We start from the raw sequence: 18396 nt of genomic DNA on the forward strand, positions 1-18396 counted from the left end.
TAAGAAATGTTTATATTAGAATGATTTCTGAATGATCATGTGATACTGAAGACCGGAGTAATGGCTGCTGAAAATTTGGCATCACAGGAATAGATTACATTTAGAACGGTTATTTTAAAATGTAATAACATATACAGTATGTTTTTTTTTTTTTTTACTGTATTTTTAAATCAAATGGATGCAACCTTGGTGAGCATAAGACACTTCTTTCAAAAACATTTAAAAAAGAAAAAAATCTTACCAAACCCAAACTTTTGAATCAATGGATACGAATATTTATCAAAACTATAATTGGTCAATCGACCAATCTGTGGGTTGTCTGAATGACTACTTAGTCTTAAGTAAACCCTTAAGTAATTTTTTGTAAATGTCTTTTCTAAGTGGGTGTAAAGACAGGAAACACTGTTTTGTTCAAAAACGGCCCTGAAAAAATAAGACAAAGTCCATCTGCATATAGACAAATATCTCAAAAATAGCAAAATAGCATGAGGAGCTTCAATATGGTAGCCAACAGATGTTCAAAAAAGGAAAAATATCTATAATTTAAGATATATTATATCTTTAATTGCACAAAATGACTAAGAGTTCAGACAAAAGAGTTGTAAGGATTATGCTAACAATGAAAACATTGCTCCCGCAGGTGATCTGAACGGTGAAGTGCGACGTAATTGTGCTACTGAAGAAGCTCTGCTTCAAAGGTGATGAATCAGAGACACAACTTTTCTGATAGAGTTTTTAAACTGTTTTAAATTCATCATCTATAAAATATCCCTGATTAAAATAATTGGCTAGCTTCTACCAAGTGACAGATGCAAACACCATTTGACAGGACGTACAGACTCTAATTATTTACATTTATAATTGCATTTGAGTTTTTTGTGTGTTATTACTAACTAACTGAGAACCACTGGACGAGTCTAGTGTAACTCAACAAGTCAAACTCATTAATCAACAGTCGGTTAATGAATCCCAACAGTGCACAGAACATAATATCCTCACCAAACTAACTTTGGCTTTCATGCATCTTCTAGGATGCTTAGGAGGGAAAACACCTGCTTTATACACACAAATAAACATTTCAGCATTAAACTTGTTAAGCCAGAGTGTCAAACCTCCTGAAGTGGTCAGACGTGAGAAGAACTGAGGTAAAGAAAAGAGGGCTATCCTACCGGTGCACCTTTCCAAACCCAACATTACAACACTCTTAGGACGTGACAGCATTTATCCAGCATTATCTTCAGCCCAAAGATCTGAAGAATTTGCACGTCTTACCTCAATCCTGGGTAAAGCGGCCTCGCTTAAAATAATTTAACACTCTAGTGAGCATGATACATGAAGTACTCCCAACTGTCATCCTGCAGAAAGTGTGAGAGTGAAAGAGGAAAAGACAAACAGGGAGGGAGTGCGAGACGAGAGAGTCCTTATTGACCTGCCTTAAATGGTTTTTATTTTTTCAGCACCTGTCACATTCTATTGTGTTCACATTATACAGTGTGTTTTCTAGTGGGTGATACTGATGAGGAATGACTCGGCATAGGCAGTGTGTGTGTTTGTGTGTAAACCTTTAAGAGAAAACCTGGCTGAACTCAGTGTCTGTCCTCTTTGCATTAACTGGATGAGATCCAGCGAGATTCAAACTATTTCAGTTCAACAGCAAGCAGCAGAGGTCACAGCAATGATGCATCGTCCTCATCAGATTCACTGATCTGTGACCGCCGCTGCTTAAACAAAGGAGTCAGCAGGGCAGCTTTCCTGTAGTAATGCAAATCATTTGTGAACATGAATGTTTGAAAGGGGAAATCTATTGCAATAGAGGGCACTTTTAAAATAATACTCATATTTCACTTCAATATAATGAGACTGTATTTTATAAGTTCTGACTCAAGAAAAGAGAAATAAAGGTTTCTATACACTTCCAATTCCTTAATAATGTGATGCAAAGAAGGATTGTCATTAAAATGCAGAGCCTGGGGAATTTAATAAAAGCAGATTTTCATAAAGTTGTGATTTTATACCATTTTTCATGAACTGTAAGCTTCTGTGAAAATGGTCTGTTTAAAAAAAAACATCATTACATCATCTAGAGTACAATTCGACAACCTTAGGGATAGTTCACCGCAAAATTAAAATGATGTCATCATTTACTGATCCGCATGTCGTTCTAAACCTGTATGACTTTCTTTCTTATGTGGAACTAATATTTTATAGAACTGTTTGTCCACATAAGCTAATGAAAGTCAAAGGGTTCCAAATGATGTTTTGACATCCCTGAGTTTCAAAATATCTTATTTTATGTTCCACAGAAGAAAATCATACAGGATTGAAATGACATGACATAAGAGTCATCTGCTCTGGTATGCTTGATACAATACCAAAAGAGAATAAAACTTTTATAGAAAAGAAAAACTGAAAATGGGGGAAAAAACTGATGAATCCAGAAATGATTTTCCATTTTGCCAGCCAGTTGAATAAAAGATGCTAAAGAAAGATTGCAATGGATACAAGCAATTTAACAACAAGATAAGAAAAGCCTGTGGAATTGGACAACTGAAAATGTCTGCAGATTTAATTTGATTTTCTTTTCATTTTATGTGAACAAAATACTTTCTTCAACTAAAATAGAAGATAATTGCACTCTGTATTTCAATGTATCATGCTATATTATCAACACAATGGATCAACATATCCACACAGCCTTCAATCAAAAGTGAATTAAAGAACATTTCTAAACTACACTTTATATTCAAACAGTTGACCCACAAACTGGAGACACAAACTTTTGTTACATGACATAATTGTGCTTTCAAAAAAGGGTCCTGTTGTCTTTGTCACCTAATGTAAACAGTTACCATGGATGTACCAGATACTCCAACGTACAGAAATGGACTCATTTAGCAAACACCTTGTTCTGGGAAAAGAGCAAACGCTGGCCTTCAGCTTATTCTGTTGCTTATTCTTATTCCATTCTGTTATACTGAGCTGAGCATGACAATTTACTGATAATGCTTGCATTAAAATGCAGAGTGCATAATGTCACAATTGAGCGTGTACGTGCATATGGTGTGTGTTCCTCACTGCTCAGCTCTGACAGCGCAAATAACTAGCTACACATTTTACATTTTTGATGAGACCCACTCAACACAATTTGACAGCACTGCTTGAGTAAACAAAACAGATGAATGTTAGCATAAGTTTTTTTACTAACAAGTGTTGAGTCAGGAGAGAAGATTTGTGTGATATGAGATGGACTACAATGAGTTCAAATTGAACTGAAAAATCACACGTGTGGATAAGTAAATTCTATAATAAGCTACCATCAAAGAAATTGAATGACAAACTTTATGTTTTTGCGAGCCTGCAGTTACCCACAATCCAACTGCTCCCACAGGCAATGTGTCTAGTCAAACCTCACCAGAACGAGCAAGATGTTCGCACATGACGCGTTCTTAATTTAAAAATAGTCGGATGGAGCACAACGAAATGGAACAAAACATTTTCAAAGTGCCTTTTAAAATGTTGAAAGCGTTTTTAACTTAACATAGCTCTCATGTCAGGAGATGCTGAAAAAGACATACAGTGAAATGGCCAAAGATAATTAGGTTTCTTCTTTTGTATTCAGCAAAGATGTATTAAACTGACTTAAAGTGACGAAGACATTTATAATGTAAAAATAAAATATACTTTTGAATTTTCTAAATCATTATTTCTAGCCAGAAATAATTACATTTTAAATTATTACAAAACAAAACAGTTATTAGCTAAATGGATTGCTGTGAAATGTAGGCCAGTGATAAACTTACTGTAGGTCCAATTATACAGTATGTAAATAAATCATACTGACGTCATTTTTTGACTAGTCTGCTATACTCAACGTCATTTACTTAATTTCACATTATCTTCCTCTGAGGTCTTTTCTCAGCAAATACTGATTTATGCTGTTAATCGTGATTCATTTAACTAACTAATCAGCATTTCCTGTAATTAATTTGATTAAAATTTGTAATCAATTGACAAGACAAGCTAAAACTATTCAGTCTGCAGTTATCTGTAATTGTAAGGCTGAGCCTGAGGAAGATCCAAAGTGCTTTGCATTTTAAAACAACTCCAACTGTCACACGGATACTTAAGACTGCACTAAAAAACGGACTAGTTTTATGTCCCTTTTCAGTGGTTTTAATTCTTGGAGATAAAAAAAAAAAGTCATAATGTGACGATGAAAATCAACCTGTCACATATTTGACCTGCATTTAGTGAGGTGATAGCTCTAAGAAAGGTAACCTTAGCCCAGTGTTCAGCCGATGCTCCATCAATTACAGACTCTTTGCCCTTCTTTGTTACTCCACAGATAGATCTCTCAGCGCTCACTGCTCGACAGGTCACATCATTACTCTGCAAACTTTGAAGATGGATAGCTGCAAACTTTTGATCGCACTCATTAACCCAAACAACAGGCCTAGGCAGACAACAATGTGGCAAGCAGGCTAATGATTTCTCATGGCCTTGAACATCTCTGCCGCCCCTCCAGGGTCACCCCACACAAAGAACAACAGACTGATGAAAGAGTGGGAGGCGGAAGAGAAGCAATGCCACCAGCTGTTTTCACAAATGGTTCGATTGCTTGGTCCAAATCAGAGTTCAATCCTAACCAACTTCCCCTACCCCGACAGATTTCTTATTCTTGTAGTATTTTTCCAGATGTTGGAGGAGATATCAATGGCCATGTCTACATCACTGGAAAAATAAGCAAATATATATAATCGAATATGTGAGTTCCAAAAGAAAAAACAAAACGGACATCTGATAGCAAATCTGTTGAAGATTAGGCAACAAGTCAATCTGTTACTTAATTAGCCATTTCTGCACAAAATCAGTTTATTTAGCATTCTAAAGGCCAAGATTCACTGCACCGGCCAACGGCAACAGACACTTTGTGGGGTTTTGTCAGATCAGTGTGTTTACCCCTGTTGGCATTAGTCGGCACTTGTTTTCGGGTCGTGGAATGTCTGAGAAGTGGCGTACTGTAATCTGGTGTTTGTCCGTGTTAGTCGGCGTCTAACGGTGCAGTGTGAATTGGCCTTAAAGTATCTCCTCCATTGACTTCCATTCAATAAAACAGCCTCTTGGCTCCCTGTTATCCATTACAATTTTTAGCTAACCTTGAAAGCATCCCCTATAGAGGTTTAGAGGTTTTAATATTTGGCTTTCCATCAATGTGAGTAGCAAAGTGAGTAGACCTAATAGAAGCAGCTGTTTACCATTGAAGCTAGATGATTCTCCAGAGAAGAAGGTGAACTTCATTCATTCTTTAAATGAAGAATAACTTTTTTACGAATGTGTTGAGGTTTGTACACGTGGAAATACCATTCACACCATCCAAATGAACAAACTCTGACATTCCTGCTGGGAAATCCAGATGGTTACTGTTTCAGCTTAAAGGCCACGATGTACTCATGGCAAAGTTCTTTTTCATTCTTTGATTGGGGGTCAAAAAAAGAAGTTTAAAATACCATAGCAGAGGTAACTGTTAACTCTTTCCTCTCAATGACAAAATAAACACACAACAAAAATGACAGCGGTGAAAACAGCAGTTAAGAAAGCATCTGATCAAAGTGATGTGGATGTTTGCAGCAGCTCTGCTATTCAGTACTCCAGTCAAGTCACGTCTCGTTTATTATATACCAATTTATACAATAGACAGCTTTAAAGCAATCAGCTTTACAGTATTAAACATGAAAACACTGTCAGTGTCACTTGAAATTAGAATTACAACTTCAATTTAAACTATAAAGCAGCTCTCCAGTGTGTTCATGTTTTTACTCACATCTGACCTGGATGGACGGAACAGGAGAAATGAACCCGAGAAGATTTCCACGTCAAAGGAGGAGCCCCAGACAACACAAACTTATTACGTAATTAAGTCAAGTCACCTTTATTTATATAGTGCTTTATACAATAGAGATTGTTTCAAAGCAGCTTTATAGTGATAAACAGGAAAATATTGGACTCAGTCATTATTCAGCTTAAGTGAGTTCATTGTTGATTCAGTTTGGTTCAAGAACTGAGTAAAGTTAATCAATTATGGAAGATCAATGATATTGCTGAATATTATGTGTCCCAAACTAGCAAACCATCAGGTGACAGAAATGGAAAGCCAGAGAAACCAGGCTTATTCGGGGCCAGTTCTCCTCCGGTCAAACCAAAGAATATGGTGTGATCGCCACAGACTAATGGTAGCTCTAAGGTGTTTACCAGCCGGAGCAAATTTTTCTGGAAACTTCGCTTTGGGAGGCGGTTTCAAACTCCCGAAACGAACACCAAACAAACTTAATTTTGGTCTTATTTTGTTCGAAATGACATCACACTTCGTTATTGAATTATGCTTGAAGTAGATCGGTATATTGAGTATATTGAAGTATATTGGTGAGATGTTTTTTCAAACTTGATGGTTGGTAAATCATTAAATTGCCAGCTGAGACGAATGCCTAGCTTAGAATTGTTAATAACCATCTTAGACCAGCTAGAAACCAAATATCATGTTCGAAAACACAGATTCTCTAATTGATCATATGGAATCAGGTAAAGGCTCAAGTGTCTTACACAAACATACACACTAACCTGGTTGATGATATAGATCCCATATTCAATCTTCTGTCTGCGCAGGACTGGGTGCAGGTAGTGAAGCCAGTATTTCAGGTGGTTGTCTCTGTGTCTGAATGGGATGATTATGGCCACCTTTTGTTTGGGCCGGCAGTCCGGAGGAGTGTATTTCCCCCCTTCTGTCACATTAGGGTTCTCTCTCTGTACCCGTTCGAGGGTTATCTGGGAGCTGAATTCAATGAGGAGACGCCCCACTGCAGAACAGACCAGAAAAGAGGGTCAGTGAGATCTTATGAGGAGTTTCAACAGCATTACTTTACAACAGAGTGAACATGAGAATGATTAAAGTTAGATTATTGCAATACAATCATCACTAGCTGTCTGTCCAGCAGAGGGAGCGCAAACATTTCTTTGAGTCTCTCTTCCTTTTCATTGATCCACAGATCTTAAGTTGAGACAACCAATCAATAAAGCAGAGTAAGGCTTGATTACACGTTCATACAAAGACTTTGCACAAGTCTTAACACTAAAAGATTTTGCGACTACACCTAGCCACAATCTAATCCCTATTTGCTGGTGAATTGATGTAATTTTGGCCGCAGGGACTTCAACAACACTCATTAGAGAAGGAGTCTATGCTGCTACTGAATATTTATGGAGGGCCATTTTTAGGTAACAGCATGATGTTTTCTCATCTGATCATAAAGATTCATTCTGTCTAGAAAAATCTAGTGCATAGCAAATCAGCTACGGTAACTGAATCAAATATGGTAATGAAGGAAAATATTAGATAAACATGTCTGGATCAGACAAGAGCATGCTACCTTTCAAGGGCGATTGAGTTTATTTTTTTAAAGCAAGCCTTTTCATTATCTGTAAATCAGCAAAAGCAATGGTTTTTAAACTGTGGTCCGTGAAGGATTTCAAGTGGTCTGCAAATTGATTGGCTAATAACTGGGGCAAAAAAAAAAGCTTAATTAACAAAATAATTAGACTTGGCAAGAAGCAATAAATTAATTTTAACACTGAACTGAATCATTAAATCAGCTCATAGCAATGAATTAACAAATTGTGTTAACATTAATTTGTTGTTTCACTTCAGTTGTACAAAACTTAAGAAATACAGGCAAAGCTTGGTCAATTAGGCTAATTTAGGTTCATTGTCTAAAAGTAGAGGTCTAATTTTAATGAAATAAAAAAACAGCAGGAAAATTCTGTAATGTTAGTTCATAGTACATTAACTAATTATAACAGATACAACTTTTGATTTTAAAAACATTAGTAAATGTTGAGATTGACATTAAGAATATAGTAAATGCTGTAGAAGCATTGCTAATTGATAGTTCATGTTAACTAATGAAAACTTTTGACATTTAGATTATCTTTGCCGTCATCTAATGCTCACTAAGTTCACTGAGACTTATTTGTAAAAAAATATATACATTTAATATCACTGTTAAATGTAATCTTTGGTATATCTCAAAATGGATATACATTTTTTTAAACTGAACATCATAATGATGTGTTGCTTCTTTTTTGAAAAAGCATTGGAAGGCTTTTTTTTTTTTTTTTACAATTTATTTAAACAAAACATTACCATATATTGTTAATGAGCCATAACGTGACAACAATTTGTTGGTATTTTGAATAGAAATTAATACTTTTGCTCAACAATGATGCATTAAGTTGATCAAAAGTGACAGTAAACAGACTTATAAATGTCACAAAAGATTTCTAAGATTTTAAATAATTATGTTCTTTTTGAACTTACCAATCTATAATTAATTACATTTGAAAATACATTAAAATACAAAACAGGTAATATACTGTTTTTACTGTATTTTGATCAAATAATTGCAACCTGGGTGAGCACAAGAAAGGTAAAAAAAAATGTCTTACTGACCCCAAACTTTGTTATAACTTTTTATAATATTTGTGTATAACATGTCTTTTATATACAGTGTAAATCTAAAGTATAAGCAGGTCAGAGTGATTATAAAAGATCAAACATCAAGAACCTCTGTGAAATCTGACCCATTAACACCTGGAAGCCTTATGGAGCTTACAGAAATTGAGCTGACCTTGGCAGCAGCAACATCACATCACATCACTTTAGATGTGAAGAACAGCAGTTTTGTGTAAACATCTAACAGGCAGCTAATCTATTTTGGGAGGCATTGGACAGGTCCGGTTTAAAAATACATTTAAATGTTGATTGTATGCGAGGCCTATTGCTGCACCTGTGCTCGTTCCCCTATCAGCCACATCATTAAAATAAGCAGCAGCAGCAGCAGGCCTGCAGGGTTGTGGATGTAATTGAGACCGGAAATAAAAGGTACTTGTCCTTAGAAGACCTTCTGAATGCAAGATCAGTGTTTACATCTTTAGCATCATTCAATCAGCTTCGGTGACCGTGCCAATTTCATATTCAGATGTTTATAATGACATTACCCATCCGTGTGTGTTTTACTATCCCCATCCTTTGCTCAGTCAGATTGTTTCCATAAATAAGCTATAATTGGCCGCTCCTCGTGGACACAGAGAGATAGAATGTAAGAAAAAAGGGTTGTTGTGTCCACTTCTTTTGAGACGCAGCATCCACCAACCTAATTACAAGCTCCTTCTTTCAATAAATCCAGTGCGTGCCGTCACCGTGTGCCGTCCTCCCATCTCTCCAAAGGTCCCTTTGAAGTGATCTCTACAAAGGCTCATTGGATCCAGCTACTTCTAATTAACGCCGGTTTGTGAGTAAGGCAAGCAGTCAAGTGGTAGCGTGGAAGGCAATGGAGAGAAAGTGGTCTGGATTGATGAATACCTTGCAATCTGAACACCTGCAATAGTGGCTGGCTGCTCACGTACAGTGTTCCCTCCACTCTGTGATCGCAAATGACTGAGGCCATTGATAAGATTGGAGGAGGTAAACAATTGCCTCTGGTTCTTCCGCCGCCTCGTCATAACATGTTTAGTGTGCAGCCTAATCTTAGCTTCAGTCAATACATCCAAAGATTGTCTGATGAATACTACAATGAAGAGAGCAGTAATACACCACTTTCAATCTCACTGACTGGCTACTATGTTATTTCCAGGAGGGTTATGTGACTTACTGTGACTTAGCACTATTGGAGAAATAATACAATATGTATTGTTATATGTGTATATATAATATAAATGTATAACTAGTAGAACATACAATATAAAAATATGAATTATTAATACACACACACACACACACACACACACACACACACACACACACACACACACACACACACACACACACGTATGTATGTGTATATAAACGAAGGCCATTTTTTGGGCAATGAAGGATACAACTGCCCTGTCTAAATACCCACACTTGCGGTCTTTGCACTTGACCACTTGTCTACTTATATGACGTATTTCCTCTATTTGGTAAGTAGGCGTGGTAAGTTCAAGTAGGCGTGAAGCTGAAAACTGCAAGTGTGTATAGAACTTTTGATTACCCGATGGGACACACTTATACTCTTGCAAAGAAAATGCAATTTGTGTATGCAAAATGCTACTGTTCAGTAGTCGCTATGTAACTAAGGTACAATTTCAAAAAAAAAAAAAAAAAAAAAGCAAACATATAATAAAAAGCAATTGCAAATGTTGTACAAAATACACATAACCTACACATATTAGCACCAATAAAAATGTGCAACACTATGTTTTACAACCAAATTCTATGAAATATCGAATTAATTTAACTTACAGTGGAATGTTTTCACCGACATCTCGGGATTTCGGGGCATTTGTCCCAGACATAGTGCATGATGGGATACGCTTGAAAATACGTCTTGAATACTGAGGTTGTGGTTCAGGCAATATGTGCATATGACACAACCCTGTCTCTTTTTTTTATGATTTTAATGATCAATATCAAGTATAAGAAGCTATACAAATAAAGACAAACAATACTATGTATGTATGTATGTATGTATATGTATAATTTATTTATTAATTCTAACAATTTGTTGAAAACAAAACATTTTTACTAAATTATTATTACTATTATTATTTATGGCTTTTACTATGATTTGCTATTTACTATGTTTTGTTTTACTGAGATTAGCACTATTGCTGATTTATGTGTTTAGTTATTTATTATTATTATTTTTACTATGATTTGTACAATATTTGCTGATTTTAAATATATTATTGAAATATAATGTTCACAAACAGGACTTCAGTTTTTCCCAATTCCCAAACCTACAGAAAATAGCATTACCCTGTTGGGCATCAAAGACACTGGCCTGCCTTAAAGGGACTTTTACTAAGTGCATCCAACATGTCATTATATAACATCAGCCAGGCCACCATGGGGGATGAGCTCATGAAACTGTAATACTGTACTGTAGGTGCCTCAAAGCACAAAAGGTTTATTACCTGCTGGATCTCTTGGCCACACACACACTCGCTTATTGGCTTACTCGCTCTAATTCTCTCTCTATCCCCATCCCACTTTCTTCTGACCCCTGCAGAGGTTTAGCATGGCTCTCAGGCCAACAGCCAATATAGTTACGCAACATCACCACAAATAATAATGTAGGCAGCTGGAGCACAGGAGAAAGGGAGGGAGGGAGAAAAAAGAAAGGAGAAAAACATACTGTACTGTAGAGAGAAAGGGAGTATTAGAAACGAATCCTGTCAAAAGCACAACCACTTCACCACCACACAAATGTCACCCACTGGGTCATCGTTGGGGGTCTCGCCTTTCCTGTTCAGATAGGACATTTGTAGTATCTAGTTAACTTAAACTGGGCTCAAGCTCAATCCAATTATTTCTCTTTACTTTGACACCCGCTGTAATGCTCAAATCCAAACAGTGAGAACATCCACCCGGCTCTAAACTTTAACACAGGGCTCATTCTGAAACCGTATGACTTCCTTTCTTCTGCAGAACACAAAAGAAAATGCATTGTCCACACGATGAAAGTTACTGAGTCCAGTGTTGTTTTGGAACCCACTGACTTTGTTGTATGGACGAAAACAGTTTAAAAAAAAAGAAGATCTTTGAAAATATTTTCTTTTGTGTTTGGTAGAGGAAATACATTATACAGGTTTGGAAAAACATGATTGGAATTTGTGATTAAAGAAGTTTTTGTTGACCTATCACCTAAAATGCACAAAGTGACACATAAAATGAACTGAAACCAATGACTGATACCGCAGACAAGTAACACTGTTTTACTTCTTTTTTTCTTTTTTTTTTAAAGAAATGTACCATCCTATAATTAGCTTAATTAGCAATCAGCCATCATTTATTCTGTGGAAGTGAAAGGGTGATTACAAGATAAAGAATTTCATACTTTCGTACATGTTTTATAACAAAAATAAAACGTTTCACAATTCAGCTCCTTTGAATTGTATTCCAATTTAATTTGACTTAAAAATCAGATTCAAACTACAATTCTGCATTCTGTTCTACCATAATCCAGATTCAATACAAATTCTGGAATTCAATTAATGCAATTAAAAAAATGTTATTCTGAAAGGTATAGAACCTTATAAGAACCTTATATGGCAGTCATTCAAACTTCAAAATCAAAGTACCAAGGCATTTCCATCTGATTTGATCACAGTACCATGGTGTTTTGTGGGGGGTGGATTTAATCAAGAGAGGATGAAAAGTGTGTTTAGACACCCTGGGTCATTCCCGTGTTCTACAGCTATGTCTCCAGCTTTGGAGATGGAGTGTTGGCCGCCCGGTGAACTACACAGCAGAACCACGTGGCTGTAAGTGACCACTGAAGCAGAAGAGAGAGAGGAAGAGGAAGAGGAAAAGATGAACAGATGGAGGAGTCACTGAACATAACAATGCACGCTGAGAGCCATGAGAAGTAAAGCAGTAGAGGGAATGATGGTGGGGAGGAAAGACAGAGAGAGAGAGAGAGAGAGAGAGAGAGAGAGAGAGAGAGAGAGAGAGAGAGAGAGAGAGAGAGAGAGAGAGAGAGAGAGAGAGAGGGAGTGGGAGGACAGAACTGGAGGCGAACAGTCGGAGAGCCAAAAAAGAGAGAATGACAGAGAAATGGGCTGAAGGAACATGACTAAGGGGGTGTGGGCAGGAGGAGAGCGCTGTAATGAATGTCTCTAAATTTTGAGATGGCACTAGGGCTAGGAGATATATTGAGTATTTTGCAATATATTCACAATCATGATTTTTTATTATTATAATTTGTCTCCTTTTTTGCAACTTGCAACATCACAAACATTGTGATTTTTTTTACTTTTATTCAGCAAGAATGCATTAAATTGATCAAAAGTGATAGTAGAGACATTTATTATAAACATAATATAATCATTTAACAAAAACATAATACCAAAGATTACTTGAGAACTGAAAATTCTTTGGAATAAATTACACTTTAAAATATAGTAAAATAGAACACAGTTATTTTAAATTGTAAAAATGTTTCACAATATTAGTTTCCCCTGTATATTTGAACAAATAAATGGAGCCATGTCAATCCTAATCAACTCATCATAAACATCTTCCTTGCGATCATTCAGTGAAAAAGAAATGGAAAACGTGGCATGCTTATTTTTAACTAGATGTTTCCTTTATTTTATGTCTTGCAATAAACATTTAGGTAACAATGACTGATTGAAAAGTTAAAAATGAAAAAGAGAGAGGCTGCGTCCGAAAGCTTAAAAATGCTGCCTTCGGAGGATGCGTTCTAAGGTAGGAAGGCATCAAGGCAAGTCCCAATCCAATGTTAGCTTCACTTCCTGAGATAACTTCATCTGATTGATTTTAAAGGCATCAAAAATGTATCATTCGCTGCTTTTGATATCCCACAATCATGTGCTTTCCATTCCATTGGATTTCCATCCAAGATGGTATCTGAAAGTTGGAGGTTGGCCAGTTTGTGTTTAAATGTAAGTTTTTTTACCAATGTTTTCCACTTCTGATGTCATTTCTAGCAAAAAATAACTATTGTAGTAAAAATATTTTGCTTAGTTATCACCAAAGCTCGCTCTATTTTGCTGTAGATCATTAAACTGTTACGCTGTTTAAAATCGGTTTCGTGAGGTACTTTTGTAAGCAAACGCTGTCTACAAAGTCAAGCCTGATAAGGCAGCGAGGCAACAAGTCAGCTGCCTAAGTTTTCGGACGCAGCCAGAAAGAGAGGACGAACAGACAGTCAGATAGATCGATAGACAGATAGATAGAGAGAGTCTCCAGAACAGACTCCTTTAGGCTGTAGAGATGAAACACCAGACTACCTGTATCACGCCAGCTGCTCCACGCACCTCATCCATGCAGAAAACCCACTGCTACTGGGCAGAGCAGTGCTCAAAGCAACACAGCTCTGTATATATCAGATGTTTAATTAAACCTCAGCAGGTGGTAGTTCAAAGTCAAGGTGTGCAGAAACATACAAGCCAAACTGCCCTTCGCCACTTTTTATACAGAGTATAAAAAGTCAAGCTCAAGGTTTCAATATGCGTCATAAACCATGGAGAACAATTAAATTGCACATATATATTTTTTTATTATAATTTGTAGAAATTTCCTAGAAAAGCAATGATGTGGATAATTTTATTTATTTATTTTTACCAGAAAAGAGTGACATAGACTGCACAAGTGGCTAATTTCTAGCAGTTTTCTGATATTGAGAGGAAAAAAAAATCTCTGAAGATCAAAATTTGAAGATCTAAACATCTGTTGGAGCAATTTGAGCCCTGCAACTCAAGTCAAAAGTCAAAAACAAAGTCAAAAACCCTGTTCACACCAAAGACGATACTTATACCAAATACTAGGGCTGGGAATCGATTCCCAGATTTCCGATTTCCAACTGGAAATCTTTTTTATGTATTTAATTACATATACAATTATACAGTAAGTATTTTTTTAAATAATTACAAATTATTTTTTTATTTAATATAATAAAGAGGAACAAAGAAAATACAAGCCATAAACAAAGAGTGCTTTCAGTATTTAAGAGTATCTGAAAGGTTTCCATTCAAGAGCTGAGCTGAGTTATTTTTCTCTTTCTCAGAGAGAGATTTCTCAGATTCTTCTTTACTGTTGTTTGATTATTATGATGACACCATAGACCGCCAATTTATTAATAAGCTGTATTCACACTAATGCACAGATCTCTTTTGAAATATAAGATGTTTTTTGTCCTGTCTGTTAAATCCCTCAAGACATAATTGACTGTTTACATTAATTTCGCATCATAAAAGCATTTTGAGATGCAAGTAGATTTAGCACATAGAGTCGCACATAAATCTTGTACAAAGTGCACGTGAGCATTTGAAATTTAAAGCAGCCTTCTGTCAGTGAGTTTCATAATGCCCACTGCATTCCAAACGACATAAATTATGCCTTCATAGAGTATTTGTAAGGAAAATACCGGCGGGCGAGGCCACACACTGCAAGCATAACATCAAGCACAGCGCATATCCATTGCAATAAAGCCTGCGAATGTCCTTGTAATTCATTTCAATCTTCCCGAACTTTATGTAAGATTATTTTATGAAAGGTTTGAGTGGTGTGTGTGAGGAATTAGAAGCAAGCAGAATACGGTTGTTTCTAAAGCACATGCAGAGTCATTGCGTATCTGAGGTTAGATTCGTTGGAGAGAGAATCGCGATGCATCGATTTTTTCTTCCACCCCTAACAACTACCATAAAAGTTTTAATAATCATTCTTATTCAGTCCTTACCACAACTACACTGTATAACAACGACACAGGGGAACGATAACTTTGAAATCACAATTGACAGTCAATCATAATCTACCTGACTTTAAAGAGCTTGAGCCTTTAAAGTGGCAGATGAAAGAACTGCAACATATGCTTATAACAACCAGAACATTACCAGAGGCTAATACAAATAAAATAGTTATGATTATCTTTATTTCTGTCAGGACCACTATCGTCAAATACGATTGACAATTAGCATACAGTTTGGATTGGCGGTATGGTTCCGTTCTGGGCGAGAACTCCCTGCGCATCCATGCAGCCTAGCATTATTAAGAGCAGGGAGAGCAGCAATAACCCCCCTTGGGGTAAACAGAACAGAACCAACATGAATGTATACAAATATAATTAATTCAAAATTTTAAAGTACAACATAATTCGAGAATTTATTCTGATTCAGGGGGAATCAGAATGCCTAATCCTGACTGGATGAGAGGAGGAGCTGGGGATGGAGGAGGGTAATTCGCTCCTGAGAAACGCGATAGCTGCTGATAATACTGAAGGAGCTTATATATGTATACAGTGATAGGCGTCGTATTCCTATAGGTAGACGTGGATCAGCTGAGAGTCAGCTGATGCAAGCTTGACTAACATGACCTGCCAGAACTGACGCTACACTCGATAGTTATCGTTCCTGGTGTGAACGGGCCTATCAAGTTTCAAGTCACATTTTTGCACTCAGATCTGAGTTAAATCATATCATTGAATTTAGATGACCCTCAATGCAGTGGGAAATAACTGCCAGTGTTGTCCTTTACAGATCACTGGAGAATATCAGCGCACGCACCCTTTTGTAACGTTACTTATTTGATTCAATCACCACGTATTTGAACTCTGCTCCCCCCTATCTGACCATCACAATTTAAAATTTCACACAGACCAGGACAATATGGCCTCCAAATGCCTCTATCGCCCCGGGACTCAATAATTCATCGTCTCTGCTCTCAGTGGCAGATCAACACAGTCCGTGGAGCTCTAGAGTTACATCCTGCTCAATAACACATTGTTTAGCGCAGCACAACTTCAAAGGTGAAGACCGGGGTGAGGAGATAACCTTTCACAGAGGGTATGGTTTCACCCTCTGCTCCTCCATTCGGCATGTGCCAACTTAAATGAACTGATCTTCGGATGTGCCGTGCTACTCGATTGGCATTTCACAGAGCGACTTGGTGACTCACTGACAGATACTAGAGCCCTTTGATGGAGCAGCCCCATCAGTGCTGGTGTCAGCCAGCCGTAAGTAAGCCAGACTCTGAAGAATGTGATGAATGCTAGCATGCTACACTGCAACAGGGACACAGCGTCAAGTCAAAGCAGGTGCTTATAAATGATAGCATTCAAATATTGCTGTGCTAATAGGCATGCTAAATAACTGCTTAGAGGCAAAGAGGTTCACTGACAACAGAGAGATTACCCATGAAGCAGATGAAAGGTGATTTTGATAAAATCTCTCTTATCAAAACAAACAACATAGAACATTTGACATTTTGGAATCGCATACCGTTCATGTTGGACACTAAGATAACGTCTGTAAATGGGGGCATATTTACCTGCTTGTGTGTAACCTTTACTCCTGATCACTGTTTTGATGCTGTTTAACATTAACACCACTTTAAAAAAAAAGTATTTGTTTATGAGTTATAAGCCATGCACCAAACAGACCAGCTACAACATTAATCTAAAAATAAAACTTTGATTTGAAGCAAAAAGCTATTTAAAAACATGACAAAAAGACAAAGGTGCAAGACTAAGTACTTAACAGCTTTAATCAGGGAATGTTGTTGATTTTATATATAGAAACAATATATTCAGGGGTGCACATAACTTTTTTATTCTGGTTTCTCAAGGGAGCACCTGGAGATGTTGCTTGGTACTCACACTTTATACACGGCACACGTATCCTACAAGCTGTCGTGATCACTTTCCTCCTGATTGCTCTACTCACTATCTTCTTTTCTCTCAAACATGGTAGATGAAGGGTTTTTTTCTTCTTCCCATTTTATTAACATTAATGACACAGCCAACAGCAGGAATATTAGGCTGCTGTCCCTTTAAGACCGAATGCTCGGACCGAATATACTGACGCGCATCCGGTTTCTTTCTCAACTGTTCACTTACGACATAACCGAGAGAATACTTGCCAAGATCTGAATTTTGTCAATTTTGTGTGTATGTGCCCACTCAAGCACAAGTAAACCCGAAAGAGGAATCAATTTGGTGTTTGAGCACAGTCTGAACAGTCAGTTTACATCTGGTCACTTCATGCATTTCTCTGATCTGATAGCCATCCGATCGTGAAAAGACCAGGAGTAAATGCCCTCCGAAATGCTTTCGAGACTCTAAATCACTCAAAACACTTCAGGAGGTGGTTTGAGACGCATTTCAAACGAAACTGGACAAGTGTAAATGCATCTGATTGTTGAAGCCACACATAAAAAAAAAAGTTCTCCTATCAAAATGATACAAAAATAAACGTGTGTGAGCGTTAGCCTATACTAGCTGCGGGTAAAACCAAAACGCGTTGCGGGTAAAATATGACCCGCTGCAGATGAGTAGCTGAATATCACTTCAGCAAGCCAAGACGCAAACTGCCACAAATAAAAATGAAAGTACGCCATCACATCCTGAAGCTCAAACGCACACAACAATCATCTTCATTAAAAGATGAGGATCCTATTTTAGATTTTGATATTTAAATTGATGATAAATAAAATGCATTGCACATCTGTTGCTTTTGTTGATGTGAACTCTGTTGAATCTCAGAATATCGGATTTATATTCACTTTGCGGAGACACATTTATGCGACCAAGTAGACATGTTGGGCGACAGTTGTTTGAACAGTTGTTCCTCTTTCTTGAACAAAATGGCATAGCTATTCAATCAGTAAAAATGCATAAAGGGACCATGTGTAAAAAGGCCCAATATTATCCCTTACAAAGCAGTGTGCTACAGCCATTTCTCAGAGAAGCAGCCATAAAGCTTCAGTCGATCTCACTTACCACCAGCACTTTTTCTGTAATGAAAAGGTGCCATATATGCTGTCTTCTCTAAGTGAATCATAAGACA

At 37.0% G+C, this 18396-nt stretch overlaps 1 protein-coding gene across 2 annotated transcripts in view; it reads right to left on the reverse strand.

Moving 5' to 3' along the window:
* Positions 1-18396, reverse strand: part of b4galt2 (UDP-Gal:betaGlcNAc beta 1,4- galactosyltransferase, polypeptide 2) — a 104988-nt gene that overhangs the window by 46647 nt on the left and 39945 nt on the right. For both annotated transcript variants that reach the window (XR_013797689.1, XM_079613299.1), the window contains one exon: positions 6616-6851. Coding sequence is in view for 1 of the 2 variants with exons in the window: in XM_079613299.1 (XP_079469425.1) it covers positions 6616-6851 (236 nt within the window). In the remaining variant the exon portion in view is untranslated. The remainder of the gene's footprint in view (positions 1-6615; positions 6852-18396) is intronic.

The sequence above is a fragment of the Phoxinus phoxinus genome, assembly GCF_949152265.1.
Source record: "Phoxinus phoxinus genome assembly, chromosome: 5".
Lineage (NCBI taxonomy): Eukaryota > Metazoa > Chordata > Actinopteri > Cypriniformes > Leuciscidae > Phoxinus > Phoxinus phoxinus.